A 16,470-nucleotide genomic window follows, 5' to 3' on the forward strand; every position below is an offset into this window, starting at 1 on the left:
ATCCCCTACCTAAGTCTGTGCCTGGGGCAGCTGCCTTAGTCACTCCACTCTAATTATGCCACTGATGGCACTTCGCTTTGAATCTCCACACAATACACCCAGCAGCCTCATATACACTTTGAAGAAGAGAGACAATATCATGGAGCCCTGGAAGACCTCACATGAAAGGTCTGAAGGGAATGTTGAGCTCTCCGGTCACCTTCCTCTTGGATCTTCCTGCTAGGAAAGAACAAATCAATTAAGAGTAGTCCTGTGAATACCCACCAGGTCATGTGAATGTTTTAGTAGCACCTCATTAGTCAACTGTATCAAAGGCCCCTGGAGGACCCAGTAAGATCAACAGGGCAGTTTCTCCTGTTGATCTCCTGGCTGAAGATCAATGTCAAGGCTATAAGCAGTCTTCATACTATACCCAGGGCAAACGTCAGGCTGACATGTATCTGGGAATTCAATAGCATCCAAATATGCCATCCATTTAATGATCTTCCCCAAAATGAGAGGTTGAAAACGGGGAGATTGCTGACTCCCCAACCAGCTTCAAGAGACAGTTTCTTGAGTAGGGGCCAGACAACTGCACACTTAAGAATGACCAGCACCCTGCCCTCTCCAAGGGAGGCATTGACAACTCCCACCAACAGTGACCTCAGTCTCCCTGGCTGACTTTTACAAGCCAGGAGAAACACAGGTCCAGTTCACAACCGGTTTTCCACATCACCCCAAGCACATCTTCTGTATCACTGGTGATAGCAATTGACACTGACCCATATAAAGTCAGACAAGATCAAGCTTCTCCAACACCAACATTGAACCCATCCATGCTGGATACAGACAAATTTTTCTCCAACGTATGTGGTAATCACATTACAGCAGACTATAGAAGACTTGGCTTCTCGGCAGAGAGAACTCCAGATTAACTGGACCATTCGCCACCTGGACACAACTCCATTGGACAGCATTTGCAGTTGCAATGTCAGTGGAAAACAAAAGCTTCCTCAACCACTTCTGCACCACAGTCCTTTAATAACAATCTATGCTGCAGTTGACTGGCTTTGCCATACGTCAAGAGTCATGTATGCTCTAACCTCCTACTTTCCTGCTTTAACTGCCTCGGATCCCCAGTTTACCAGGGGGATCTGTACTACCACCAGATTTGGACTGGATCCCTGGATTTCACTGTGTCTGTGGTCAGTTGATCTTACAACTTTCTATCAGCTCTACATTCTTTTGTTATTTTGGTGTGTGTCATGTGAAAAATGTTAAGATAGTATTTTAAGGTCATAAATAAAATTACATTATTAAATAATGAAATGCTGAAAGGTGGGAACTGAGATTTGTAATTGCAGTGACATTTTCAGGTCTTTGATGTACATTGAGAGCAATTTTATTGATCAATCAAAAGTGTTAGAGTATCATAGCAGTAATATGTTGATTCTTAGAGAGTGCTGTTATACTTGTGAATCCTGTCCTATTTCCTTGTTGTTTGCACATGAGCGACATTAAGTCTAACTCAGCTGTTATTTATGTATGAATTTCTTGCTCAATGTAAGAAGAATAGATGGAAACCACTCTAAACATTGCAAATCATCAATATCCATTTTACAGCAGATACATCCTGCATACATTTATGAGGGATAGACTGAGCCAAATCCACATCTGAACAGTAGAGTATGTTAGATCAGAAGTGAGATCCAGAAATGTACCTTGCATGCCTCTAATATATATTTCTCAGTGTGCAAAACTTAGGCATGGCTCCATGAGGTTGATCAGAAAAAACAAAATTATGCTCCTAGGCTTACTCTATAGTCAGTGCCCTGTAAAGGGCAAATCAGAACCACCCAATGGTGAACATGGAGTCTTCCAGAACAAGACAGTAGGAAACGCTGAGTACAGGAATGTGTCTGAACTCCTGCTTCTGTCCAGAGCTTAGTCATTTCAATCTTGATCTCCTTGGTCTAGATGGATCTAATGGTGAATTACAGCATTCAAGGAGCTGCAATTTCTCCAGTTCCCTGTTTTAGTCATGCTGTATGTAAAATTTCTGAAAGTAGATGAATAACTGACCAGGGCTGACTCTTTATAATTCAGCTGGAGAGGAAAAAGAATTGTGATTATGCCCACCTTTTGTATGATAGCCTAGTGGCTGCAGCATCACCTAGATGGTGTCAGACAAGGGTTTTAGGTCCTTCTCAGCCCAAAGACATCCAACCCTACATCTCTCACCTGCCAAGAGAGTGCCCTGCCCATCAGGCTTTAGGCTATACTATGTGGAGATGCTTTCCATCTTCTATGGAACCTGGGTCACCATGTAGCAAAGAGTGTAAGAGACACGGGGCCAGGAGATCAAACACAGAACAGAATGAGGTTCTCTCTTATCTCATGACTGTCTAATGTAAAATGCCTAATCCATCTGGGAAACAGGAACCAGAAGGCATGTTTTTTTTCCCCTTGCCAGCTACAGAACTGAACTGCCAGACTCCCTCTTGCCTGCTCTCCTTCAGGTCCAATAAATTCTGCATTCTTGGCTGCACAGTGGTTCAATTTTAAGCCCACAAGTGGGACAGAGGGTGACTTGACATGCATAGTATTATACAGTAGGGCTGTGCAAAGCTTCAGTCCCTGATTCAATTCGGTGGAGATTCGGCCCGATTTGGTGGCCAAATCTCTGAATCCAAATCAAATCAGAGGACACTTTAATCTCTCCAAATTGAATCGAAACCTTCCAAATCAATTTGGAGTGATTTGGAAAGATTCGGCGATTCGGACATAGACACAGCTTTAAATGTTTTTTCTACATACCTCTAGGTAGCAAGGGGCTCATGAATGCTGTGATGCTGGGGCACATGGAGTGTCCTACAGAAGTGCAGGGGGCTCCCCAGCACACTCAGCAGCAGACCCGGAAGTGGACCGGAAACACTTCCAGTGTCCAATCCACTTCTGGGCCTGCCAGAAAGCGTGCTGTCCCCACCCCCCGTGCCCCTCTGGCTCAGCAACTGGTGCATCCTGCATCTGGGGGGGCACCCAGGGTTCCCCTGTGGCCAATCACTGAGCTGGGGGGCTGTGGAGGGCCCCCAGTGTGCTCCCCAGTGGACCCAGGAGGTAACTAGAAGTACTTCCAGTTCACTTCTGGGTTCACCGCCAAGCACGCAGGGGGCCCCTACTATTTGGAGCTGAAGTGTCTTATGGGACACTCCATCCACCCCAGCATCACAGCATTCACGAGCCATGCCTGGTACCTTGAGGTATGTAGAAAAAAACCTTTAAAGCTGTGCCTATGTCTGGCTCGTTGATTCTCCAAATGAGCATTGGATCTTCAGATTAGGCTAAATCAAATTGGGGACGGTGATTCAAACCAACAAATCAAATCACTGCCCCCAATTCGGGTCGAATCCAAATTGAATAGAACCCATTTTGCACACTCCTATTATACAGCCTGATGCTTAGAGCCACCCTTTGGAAATGGGAGAAGATGGATCCCCTGCTGCTTTATCCATCACACTCCTAGAACAGTCTGACCATGGTCCCATTCCAGGTACCCTTTCCAAATCTCCTGTCCCCTTCAGTCCAGATTCAAGTCTTGCCTAGAAAGAAGTCTTATTCTAGCACCTACCCTGGCACCTCCTGTTTCCATCCAATGCCAGCTGGTGCCTCTGCTGTGTTCAATACATCTGTATATTTTGCAGCTCCACCCATTTCCAAGCCCTGAAGTTCATTTGTCCCTCTTGATTCTCCTGCCCATCTTCATATTTGTTCACTACCTGATTCAGACTCGTACAATTTTTCTCTTTTTTCTTCTTCATGTAAGCCCAACCTTCCTCTAGAAACAGGTTCTCTGTGCAGGAATAGGAGGAACTACTAGCAGAGCTTTTGTATCACCAGTGGAATCTGGGCAGTGGGAGGCAAGGGAGCTTTTAGGAAGACTTTGGACTATGTAACTTTTGTCCTTTATACCCCTAGGGTGTGTCTTCATGAGTGCACGTATGCATTTCCCTGGGGACAAATAGCTCCAGCACATAGTTATGCTACTGCTACTTGTCCCTGGGGTATACCTGTGCATGAGCACTCTGGCATTCACCGAATTGCTCCAGGTTGGGTAGGGGAGGCTGGGGCCAGCACCTAGTCAGCCCCAGTAGCCTTTCCTGGGGCTCTGGGGGTCTCCCAGGGCTGCAGCAGCAGTAATCCAGGTGTGTGGAGTGGCTCTGTCTGTGCTGTAGGGCCAGCCTTGAGTACAAATGCAGATGTCCACAAATTAGTCTTATGTGAACAGAACAAGGCAAACAGAGCAAGGACAAAAACATTACACAGGCAGGCAACAAAGCCAAGACATAATAGGGCTAAACAACTAACTAAATCACAGTGGGTGTCACACGGAAAGTTGAATGATTCCACAGGCTCCATTCATAATTTGTCTAGTAAAACCTGCAATGAGCATTACAGCACAGTGCTGTGTTTTTAAAAGCACTCCCTTGACAGGTGAGTTGCTCAGGAGAGGAACAGGTTGGAGATAAATTTGTTTTCTAGGGCTTGCACAAAATTAAGTGTTCCTCTGCTCCCTCAAGGAGTCCCTGGGTTTACTGAAGATAAATAACATATCCTGGTTTGCTACAGTTCCAAAACAAAAGAGAGAGTGGGTTTTAATTGTTTTAACATGTTGTCTTTTGGAGTTAGTTAATAAAGATGGCCCTTCCTCCAGAAAGGAAAGAAGAAATGAAGGGCATCAGGAGAAAGAGAGCAAGCTAGCAAGAATATATAACTGAACTCAATGACTGAGATTTTCCAACCTGAGAAGGGGATTTACTACCCAGCTCCCACTGATTTTAATGGCCAAATCCCTTTGCTGAGCGTAGAAATGTTGGGCTACATACATCCAGGAAAAACAAAAGCAAATAGCAATAGGGGTCCTCATTATGTTTTTCCTCCCCCACAAAGAACTTTTAAATTTCTAACAGCAATAGGAGCTGCATAAATCTGTCATATAATTACTCTTTTTTAATATTGTTAAATATTTCATTTGTTAATATTTAATTGATTTAACTTTAAATTAAACTAAGTTTATGAAAGGAAGAGAGCTCTATAAAATGCAAAATATTTTGTGTCAGTAGTCAGCATATGGGGTGATTACTATGCAAACCTGTGGGCAGATTTTTATAATTAAAGATATGAATACATCACATGTGAAGTGCCTTTAAATCTTTGATTTGACTTTTATCATTTTAGTGCTCTTGGAAACTTAAGAATTGGTGATGTTCATCCAGGTGGTCATTTTGTGAAGATCCTTAACTCTTCCCCTGTTATAGAAGAGAGTATTGGGGATTATATCCTCCAGCAGAATGTCAATGGCCAAGCAGTAGCAGTGTTCAGATTCCCACCAAACATCAGAATGAGTGCCAACTCTACAGTAACAGTGAGTGTAGAATCTGAACTTACTCAGCCAAAATGTAACACGTATAATTCCGCTGCCCCTTATCTACTGCAACATACAGACTAGGACCAGATTTTTAACCTAATTGCATGAAGGCTGTCTGCCTACAAATCTCACTGAACAAAGAGAGCTGCTGGTGCCCATCATCTGTTTATTTAAGGGTCTAAATATGGACTAACAAGACTGAATTTAAGAATTCTGGCCTGATATGATAAGCTATTTCCTCTCAACCCCAGTTTCTTGTCACTGCTATAAATCTATATATTGTGGCTTAATTTTCAGAATTGAGGATGGGTCTGAACTGAAGCAAACAACAAGACTAGAAAGGAAAAATATGTTATGCCTTGTGAAAAAGGGAGCCAGGGGCTCCTGTTACTTGGAGAGAGGCTGCAGCAGAAAGGACCCCAAGCAGCTAAAGAGAGGTCAGCTGCAGGAGGGAAGGCAGCAAGGAAGCAACTGCAGCCTGGGTGCAGTAAACTGCCCATGAAGCTGGAAGAGTACACCTGCCACCAGTCAGGAGACCAGAGGAGGAGCTCAGGAGCTATAAAGCTTTTGCAGAGGGGTAGTGCAGCCCTGAACCCTGTGTGGAAGAGAGCTCCTGCCAGCACAGACAGGCAAGGGAGGGAATCTGCAGGCCAGAGCGGGTACCCCAGGGGCTCAGAGAGACTTGGGGACTGGAGAAGAGGCTTCTGCAGCAGCCTGTATGTTTAAAGCATTGGGCTGACATTGGGTTTTTTTTGTTTGGGTGGAGGGGGGGTGGGATTTGCTTGTTTGACTGGAGGATGAGGTAGTGTTTGGAGGGGAGGATGGGAGGCCACACACAGGTGCCTGGGAGATGCTTCAGATTCTGAGTTCTGACAGCAGGATTGGGGCAGGCCCAAGCTGAAAGAGTCAAGGGCTGAAAGGCCTCCTGAGAGAAGGGCTAAGGGCTAAGGCCCCCAAACAAAGTGAAGTGGACCAAGGGCCAGACCAGGCTGAGACTCGGAAGCCAGGCCAGAGAAAGTGGGCTTAAGCTGGCAGTCTACAAGAAGAGTAACCAGCAAGCTAAAGCCAAGAGGGTTCCAACCCATACAAGCTGGTGCGTGGATAAAAGGCCACAAATAGTTCATAAGGTGACTGGTGCCCTAGGGCACTAATAAGGCTATGAGAGCCACAACTGAGTCTCCCAGGAACAAAGTGGCCTGGGTTGACTCTGGGACCCTGGGGGGCAGCTTCCCTTTCACTAAGAACAATTAGATCAGGGCATGGCAGGTGAGAAAGAAGGGAGATTACCCTGAGGATCTGGAGTGGAGGGCAAGAATCGAGGGGCCACCGTGACCAGGCCAGGACCCACTACACCTAGCTTTGATAAAGCCTTGAGATGTTTTATCATGTATCTAGTGGTGCCAAAATTGTGTTCCTGTCTATAGTTACAGGTATAACCCAAAGATATATCCAAGATAGGGCTTGAATTAGAAAATAAAAAGTCATAGTAATACTCTTCCAATCTCTATCCAACCCCTGCTGTGGTCTAGTGGAGAGAGCACTGTACTGGCACTTGAGAAAGCTGTTCCAGTGCTGGCTTTGTCACTAGTCTGCTGGGTCACCCTGGCCAACACATTTCACCCTTCAGTTTTCTGCTCTGTAAAATAAAGGTAATGGCCTCCACAGAGTATGACTTTTGATCTCCTGAGGAATTGTAGGTGTTATCTGAGGTGCCATTGGCAGTCCATTTTGCTGGTATTCAGGAGATATTCATACAGGTTCTGCATTTTAGCCTTGGCTTCCTGTCAGTGGCCTTCAGATACACCCTTAGGTTGGCTGATTTAAGGCATAGGTACTGTGACAGCAGCTACAGCAGCTCGCTAATTTGCCCCCTCCTCCTTTCTTGCTCCTCTGACCCACCATCCTCTCTCTCGCCTGCCAGGTCTTGGTGGAATCAAATGGGAAGCATCCAGAGCTTTGAAGTGGGGTGGGAAGGATTCCTTTGGGCCACTTGGCTTCCCCCTTTCACACTTCTCCTGGCCCAGACCTTCTCAGTTGGGTCCTGATTTGCTCTAGCTGCTCTTTTCAACTCTGGGCCTACTCAGTCTGGCCTTGGCTCTCTGTTAGCAGCAGCGCAGCTTGGGAATTAAGCTGCACAGCAGGGCTCTGGCCCTCTGGGTTACCGCACCTAAAACAGGTTAAATCCTGTCTTTCTCTTTCAGTGTATGAGTCTTCACCTTCAAGGGGTGAAAACCCATAGGACACTTTAGGGCACGTGCAAAGTGACCTCCACCTCCCCTCACAGTCACTTCTGATTCCAGGTGTCCAGTAACAAACCAAAAGCAAAATCCTAATTGAAAGTTCTTCCCCTGCTTTGGGTTAATAGATACAGTCTTTATTTTCAGCTTCATCCCCTGGGCCCACTGCCTAAACCACACAGAAACAAAAAGAAAAAACTGCAACAAAACTCACTCCCTCATTTGGGCTGTCTCTCCCTCCAATCCTGCCCTCTCCATGATCAAGGCTCCACTATCCTTCCAGCCTGAATGCAAGTCTGTTTTCCCCTGGAACCTTGTCCCTTCCGGCCAGCCTGGCCTATTAGCTGGCCTGAGCACAGGGGCTGCTTATTAGTCCCAGCTCTGCCAGGTGCCTTAGCCCAAGCCACAAAAACCCTTCTCTCATGATTCTGCTGGCTTTGTAGCCGTCCCCCAGTATTATAGTATATACTGGCACCTCCCTCTATTATAGTATGTACATAGGATCTTAGCTCTCAGAGTCCTATGACCATGCTGGAAGATTTCATTAAAAGAAGCTTTATTTTAAAATTTTGCATATTTCTACTTTCCAGGGTTTCAAAGAAAGATTTGAACATGTGAACTGAGTACAGGGGCATAGAGAGATTTTCACAGAGATGGGGCAAAATCTTGAGGCAGCACCTCTCTGCATGTGCAGGGAGCATACCCTGTCCAAGTTGGAGCTTTGCTAGGGTGGGGGCATTTGGCAGGTGGAGGTCTGCCACTGGGGGGAGGCAGATATTCTTCAGGACAATTACCTCCCCTCCCCAAATGCTATAGCTACACTCCCAACCAAGTATAACAAACTGTGATCAAAGTATAGTGGAAACCTCAGTTCAAACCAGGGAAGATGCCACCTGGCCCTAGACCCCTCAGAGTAAGCTTAGACCTTGTTGCACTGGGCACAGGGGTACTAGCTGGCTGGTTGGGTGCAGGGCTTGGATGCTTTTTAGGGTTCTGTGAGATCATCTTGGTTGGGTTTAGATGCTCCCCTGGGCTCCTTCCCTCTCCTCTGGCACTTTAGGGGATTGTTTTGCATATACTTTGATCAGCAGTGCAATAGTTTAACCCTGCTGGCATTTACTTTATCACTAGGTGTCTGAATTAAACACCCTCTTGAAATGAACACACAAGGTCATATTGCTTAGAGCTATTGGTTTACTCTCTCTTGCTGCATTTGCTTGTAGTGGTTTCATGCTTATAAGATTATCTTTTTTTGCCCATAACATTATTTATTTAAATGGAAGATGAGATTCTGGGGAATCAGATGGCCACCTTGGAAAAAAAAAAAGAAAGTCCCAGTTCATCAATCCAGCTCAACTCAACTCAGTTTGAGCCCTAATCTGAGAACAGCACAAATGCACATTATCATATATCCAGAAGTGCCACAAATCACTGATATGCAACGGCATATATGTAATAGAGTCACAAAAGCACTTTGGCACGCTGCCATCTAGCAAGCACTCTATAAAGAGAGAAAGCATAAGTATCTTTTCAAGGTACTTCTACTGTAAATTAAAGAAAGATTGCTTTTCCTTCCAGGAAATGGTTAAAGGCATTGTCCTGCAGGTATGGAAATACAAAATGCTTTAGAAGTGGTGTTTGTAAAAGTGCATTATAGTGGTCTGATGTCAGGAGAATGTTTCCATAATGGCTCTTTTTGCGTCTTTGATTTTAGTAAAGGTCAAAATGGCTGTAGTAATTTTGCTGCATTTGCACAGCACACTGGTTAAGATCCTCTGGGTAAAACAAAAGCATGAAAAAATTGCCACTGCTCAATGAAAATAGTTTTCTCTTGCATACAGCAACTCTAGAAGCAATTGTGAACTGGGATTTTAAAGGTGATATTATACATCTATGGAAATACCCTGAATAAATTAATAAGAACCACCCATTGTTAATCAGTTCCTTAACAAGATCGGCCAACCATGCTACTGGCCCAACCTACCATGAGTGCCTGAAAAATAGACCCCCCACATTGACCTCTGTTAATCCATTACAGCAGGGCATGATGATGATAAGCTGTTGCTACAGGTCCCCAAATATGTTCCCTTCCACTTTATTTCAGCTCTCTCATGTAAATGAGAAACTGTTACCAACACTGCAAAGCCTGGTGAAAAGAAAACCAGCTCATTCTCAGCACATCTACCACTCACTAAACACCTATGGACTGCCTTCCCTGTACCCAATTACTTCTTTTTATCATTACAGATATGGGTAGTAGATGCCAATGTGCTTCATAAGCCTCCATCAGATTTTTTCTGGAAGGAGCAAAATCGATTAAGGATGGACTTAGATTGTACCACCATCCTTTGTGAACCAAGTGGCCAAGTGAGCTTTATTTTTTTAGCATAATTAATAACATGGTTCATTTCTCTTGCTCTCTGAGGTTAGCAGAAGCTAACTCCATTTCTTCTGAAAAGCATGACTTTACATAATAGAAATTGGGAAGAGCTGAAGTGACATATCATGTTTTGGCAAATAAAAGAATAGTGCAGAAGGGCAGGTGTGCTGGAGTGTGAGCTCCTGAAACAACAAACCAAAAGTTCTGGGCTCACGAATTTTGTGGCACGGAGCAAATGGCACTGGAGGAAAACTTTTGTCGCAGTTGCCTACTTTGGATCCTTTAAAACCCTGGAGCTGACTATATAGGACTAGGTCCTATTAAATTTACTGGATTCAGTCAGAGGCTTAAACAAGTGCTTAAAGGGCCTAGCTGGATTGAAGCTGCAGTGCTCAGTGGTTTGCAGGATCATGCCCATGACTGAAAAACTCAAAACACAACATACTTAACTTTTAGGCCTCTGTGAACCCTGCATGTCTTGGCAAGCTAATTTTGAGCTCTGGAGGACTAAATGGATGGGATAGTTGAGAAGGACTTTGGGGTACAGAATGTTATACTTGGTTAGATCAGTGGTCCATCTAGCCAGTATCCTGTCTCCAACAGCGGCAGGAGTGGATGGTATAGAGGGAGAGAATTGAACTGGGTGTATCTAGTGCAGGAGTGGGCAATTATTTTGGGTGGAGGGCCACTTACTAAGTTTTGGCAAGCCATCGAGGGCCACATGACAGGCAGCCAGGGGCAGATAAATATTAATTTTCTAAATTTTTAGGGGCCCCGTGGGCCACATCTGGCCCCCGGGCCGCATTTTGCCCATCCCTGATCTACTGTGATCTATTCCTTATGCAATACCTACCCTGGCATCCACCATTATTGGTTTAGAATTGCCATAAAAAACATCACCAACAGTTGTGTTCAATAGCTGGTCCCTTTTCCAACCTGGCTAAGCTATCTGCCTCTACCACCACCTGCGGCAATCAATTCCACAAGTTAACTATGCATTGCATAAAAGTATTTTCTCTTGTTAGTTTTAAACTTGTCACCTACTAATTTCAGTGGGTGCCCCCTAGTTCTAGTAATCTGGGACTTGGTAAACAACAGCTCTTTGTTCACTTGGTCTACACCCTTCATGATTTTAGAGTCATCTATCGTATCCCTCCTCAGCTTGCTCCTTTTAAACTGCAGAGTCCTAGACTTTTTAGTCTTTCCTTGTATGGCAACAGCTCCAAGATCCTGATCATTTTCACTGCCTTCTCTTTGCCTTTTTGAATTCTACTACATCCTTTTGAAATTGGGAATCAGAACTGCGCACAGTATTCAAGATGTGAGTGCACTATGGATTTACATAATAGTGTGAGGTGTGAGGATGTTCTCCATTTTGTTAGCGATGCCCAATGTTTTAGATGCTTTTTTGGTTGCCACTGCCCATTGAGCTGACATATTTAGAGATCTACAATGACTCCAAGATCTCTTTCCTGAATCATAACACCTAGTTCAAAACCCAGCATTGTGTATATATAGTTGAGGTTATTTCCCCCCCCATCCCATGTCATTCAATCCTTGAGCATCCAGTAGTCCTTACCAGAAAAACTGTCAATTGCAAGGGCTTTTTGTGGGACAGACCTTTGTCCACTTATTAATGAGATAATGCCTGAAGTCATTTCAGCCATGAAGTTGGCCATTTTTTATTGAGCCATTAGTAAATGCTGATTTAGTTTAAATCAAGCAGCAAAATGTCAAAGCTATTACATGATGAATCCAACCTATAATTTTAAAAACAAATTATAAAAGCAAACGCAATGTCTGCAGCTTGGTGCACAGTGCTATTATTTTGACGATAATTTACCACTTGTTCAAAAATACTTCAGGACACTGATCCCCAAGTCCCCATACTGATCACTAGAAACAGTTATTTTGATGAGGAAATGCAGTAACCAAATGAGTTATACTTTTTTCTTTAGGCTGTTGCCTGGTGCACTCCTATGTACTGGAACAGAAAGCTGAGATGGAAGGGGCAAGAAGACAGTGAACACCTGAAGAATAACACAAAACCAACCAAACTAATAAAACAACAAAGAAAATCAGAATTGAGACTATCTGATATAGAACAGGAAGAAGCTGTCCAAGGCCAACCAAAAGAAAAAGGACCAATTTTCATTAAAAGGTGGGCACCCCACCTTTGACTACACTCTTTTATTACAGCACTATTTCTTCCTGGCTGTGTAAGTGGCAATTTTTAAATAAGTGTCTTACAAAGAAGGTTTCCCATACCAGGAGTTGGGAGAAATAGTTGGAAAAAAAGAAAGAAATGACCTAAACCTTCAGAGAGAATATTCTTTTAGGTTCCATGCAAGAGAATCCTCAAATCAGACAGGATTTAATAATGAAGTCATGGAATTTTACAAGAAAGCCTGATTTTATCATTATTTGTTATGCATTTCCAAAAGTGCATATCCAAAAGTGCAACGGTGACATCCAGATATAAATGACACAATTCCAAACTCAAAGATTTTACAATGTGAAGGTTCTGATGTTCACAGAACTTTCACTATAACAATTAATTAAAAAGATTGGTCTAAAACTCATTAGGTAAGTCTACACTGCTCAATGACAGCTCCAGACCAAGATATTTATTGGAGTGTACATGACAAGACTTTCATAGATTTCATAGATTTCATAGACATCAGGGCTGGAAGGGACCTCGGAAGATCATTGAGTCCAGCCCCCCGCCCAAAGGGCAGGAAGTCAGCTGGGGTCATAGGATCCCAGCAAGATAAGCATCCAGTTTCATCTTGAAGGTGTTCAATGAAGGCGCTTGAACCACCTCCGGTGGCAGGCTGTTCCAGACCTTGGGGGCTCGGACTGTAAAGAAGTTCTTCCTTATGTCCAGCCTGAAACGATCTTGAAGTAGTTTGTGACCATTCGACCTCGTCATCCCTTGGGGTGCTCTGGTGAACAAACGTTCCCCCAGATGCTGGTGGTCACCCCTGATAAACTTGTAGGTGGCCATCAGATCACCCCTGAGCCTGTGCTTTTTCAGGCTAAAGAGCCCCAGGGCTCTCAGCCTGTCATCGTAGGGTCTGCTTCCCTGACCTCTGATCATGCGCGTGGCTCTTCTCTGGACTCTCTCAAGCTTCTCCACATCCTTTTTGAATTGTGGAGCCCAAAACTGGACACAGTACTCCAGCTGCGGCCTCACTAAGGCCGAGTACAGGGGGAGAATGACGTCCCGGGATTTGCTTGAGAAGCATCTATGGATGCAAGCCAGCGTTTTGGTCGCTTTACTAGCCGCCACATCGGCTTGCAGGCTCATGTTCATCTTGTGGTCAATGATGACCCCCAAGTCTCTTTCTTCCATAGTGCTAGCCAACATAGCACTGCCGAGCCTATAAGGATGCTGCGGGTTTTTTTCCCCAAGGTGGAGAACCTTGCATTAAGACACTAAGGCTAGGGACAGACATTACACATAAACCGATATAAGTGATCAAAAACCAGTTCAAATCTGTAACACAACAGAAGTTCAGTGCACATGAACCACTTTCAAAATGGCTGAAACCGATGTAAGGTAAACCTGAATGGATATAATATCAGACTTAACAGATTTAGGTTAAATCAGTTTACTGAACTTCTGTCCCAGATGCTCTCCAGATTAAAGTTAACTCAGAGTCCCCCAACATCCCAAGATGCTTTGCATCTTCTCTGCAAACCTCCCATTGCAGGGTGGGTGGGCTAGCCTTGTCCCAAGCTGTTTGCTTCAGCTGAGCAGAGAAGCATACTCTAATATGCCACAGCTTCTGGCCGGTGGCTGCATTTCCAGAATCAAAAGTGAATGGCTATTCACTTGCTTATTGGTTCAATCTACACAGTTTAGACTAACCTGCAAATATTGAATCAATTCAGCCTCAGACTTTTTGACTATTTGTACCTAGCCTAAGATAACTATAATGCTTGTGATTAGAAAGTTAGCTTGCATGGTCTGAGTGCAGTATGTTTCGGTACAGCACTGCCTAGAGCTATAATTAAGTGGTACAGATATACCCAGGGTGCCCTGATGCCCAGCCCACTGGACTTTGTTCCAAGGATATTTTGAAGTGGAACAGCAGCCTTAGCAATTTTTCTTCCATGGTCTCTCCAGAGTTTTGGTTATTGGTGTCCTGAAGCAAGTTCACTGAGGAATGACAACACATGCAAAGGAGGTGAAATGTTTTGAAATTCAGGGCATATCAGTTGCATTCATTCTACTGCATGCGTCCTGATGACAGAAATCTGTTTGCATGATTTGGCCAACGTGGACAGATTTTCACAAGGATGGCCTAAGAGCTATTTCCTCAGAATAATTCCCTTGCTAACTTGCAACTTCCTACTAGAGACAATTCAAAAACATTGGCTAATCTACCTTCACTAGCCTTTTTCTTGGAAGTGATTGGGTCGGTTTTGCTCAGACTTCCCAGAGTACATTCTATCTGAGGTAGATTCAACCTGAGGCAGAAAGGTTACATATAAAACTTCAGTGTAAATGGTCAATGTTTGGTAAAATTATAGATCAGCAGTCAGCAACCTCCTCAGATTGCAGGCTGAAATGACTCAGTTCAGGTCAGAGGCCATTGCTTTTCCTTACCATAGCATGGGGAAAGCTCCGGCTGCCAATGCGTCTCCCCACTGAAACACAATATGCATAACACCTTCATTTGTTTTTCTGCTTACAGAGAAAAAAAGGCCCCAGCAACCCTTGTCCCAACACGGAATTCTTGGTGCCAAAGTCCAAACTCTTCTACTCACCCTCACTTCTCCCTGGTTAGACCATTAACCATGGGCAATGATGGCAGCAGTCTGTGCAGACAGTCCAGGTGTCAGTCAGCAAAACCTGACCCAGCACCAGGTGAGTTGAAGAACAATTACACTGGCAGGCAAAGACATTTTTTTCCCTGCTAGGGGAACATTTAGCAAAATTTCTGAGAGATATTTCAGAAGGACTTCATGTATACTATGTGTATGTGACCCAGTAGTGTAACAAAGCAGGATAGCAGGATACAAACCCCAGGCACGGATCCTCAGGGAGTGCAAAGGTAGCAGCAGCTGCACCACCAGCAGTGCAACCACTGACACTGACCCACATGTGGTTGCTATCTAGGGCACTCAAGCATCCAGTTATGCCTCTGTGATCACTTGCATTACAGACTTATCTGCCACAAGGGTATTTGGGAAAGAAGTGTTGTTTTTCTGTTTTGCTGCTTTTTTTTTTAATCAGAAAATGTTGCTGTGTACCATTTGCTATTAGGATTGACTGTTTTTAGGAAGTAAGAAAAAAGTACAATGACTTACAGAGAGAGTGAGTGCACAAAAAGACCCTTCTACTAATGATGAATGATTAATTAGGCACTGGTGAGAATCCTGTGTTTAATTGTGGTACTTCATCTCCAGAGAGCTATTGACAACCTGAAAGAATTCAGAGGGGAGTGACGGTGTAATTAAAAGTCTGAAGAGACTGACATATCAGGAAAGATATTTAAAAGGATTAAGTGTGTGTTTGACAACTAAGGTGACTGTCAAATGTTTGGAAAGATTCAAACGCCAAGGAAAGAAATTGTCTGACAAAGGCTCAAAAACTATAACTATGAAGAATCAGATCAACCTGAGTGCAGGAAGACCTGGAATTAATTTTCTTAATATAGTCTTTCAATGGTAATAGTAAAAGTGTGATCTCTTATTTTCAAAACCACCTTTGGAAGTTGTTTTAGTAAATCTTTTTCAATATCTAATAATTTAATCCTACAAGAAATTGAGCATGCTGGGCTTGATCCAGAAAAGTATCTTCTTATATGCTTAATTTTTTAACATATGAATTATCCCATCATAGACATGGACTTAAAATTAATCACATGTTTATACTAGATCAAGGCTTGGTATCTCAAAACATTTCAGGATAGAGCTCTGATTCCAAGGTATACCTGAAGTCATCCTAATTCCGTGATCATAAAAGGGAATGTAGAGATGAATAGAGATAGAGAATATAACACAAAATACAGCAGGTCTAACCCAAATTTATCTGGCTGCAGCTTACTAGGATGTCCAATTACAATCCTGCAGACTTGTTCTGAGCCTCTTTGAAACCAGCATTCCACTTCTTTGGGCTGCATGTTCTCCATGACCTGCTTTTTGCTATCAGACCCTTATTGTCGGTTACTGCTAGGTCCATTACTACTACTAGTATTGTTGTTGTTGTTAGTTGCTCAGAGGCCCCTTTCTACTGTGCTTTACAGTCATAAAGGTGGATTTGCCCACTTCCCCATGGTGTTAACCATTAGGGGTGTGCGAAGCTTCAGTCCCTGACTTGATTTGGCAGAGATTTGGCCTGATTTAGTGGCCAAATCTCTGAATCTGAAATGAATCAGGAGACCCTTGAATTTCTCCAAGTCAAATCAGAACCCTCTGAATTGATTCGGAGATATTTG

At 43.8% G+C, this 16,470-nt stretch overlaps 1 protein-coding gene across 2 annotated transcripts in view; it reads left to right on the plus strand.

The window, feature by feature from the left end:
• The window catches only part of LMNTD1 (lamin tail domain containing 1), a 65,703-nt gene extending 50,115 nt beyond the window's left edge, over positions 1–15,588 (plus strand). The window contains exons 5-9 of one of the 2 annotated variants that reach the window (XM_006031450.1): positions 5,215–5,401; positions 9,889–10,008; positions 11,980–12,182; positions 14,725–14,897; positions 15,440–15,588. In XM_006031450.1, coding sequence (XP_006031512.1) covers positions 5,215–5,401; positions 9,889–10,008; positions 11,980–12,182; positions 14,725–14,897; positions 15,440–15,450 — 694 coding nt within the window. In that variant the 3' untranslated portion in view covers positions 15,451–15,588. The remainder of the gene's footprint in view (positions 1–5,214; positions 5,402–9,888; positions 10,009–11,979; positions 12,183–14,724; positions 14,898–15,439) is intronic. The other variant, XM_006031451.1, reaches the window with a different exon arrangement.
• Positions 15,589–16,470: the final 882 nt, after the last annotated feature.

This window comes from Alligator sinensis, unplaced genomic scaffold, assembly GCF_000455745.1.
Source record: "Alligator sinensis unplaced genomic scaffold, ASM45574v1 scaffold696_3, whole genome shotgun sequence".
Lineage (NCBI taxonomy): Eukaryota > Metazoa > Chordata > Crocodylia > Alligatoridae > Alligator > Alligator sinensis.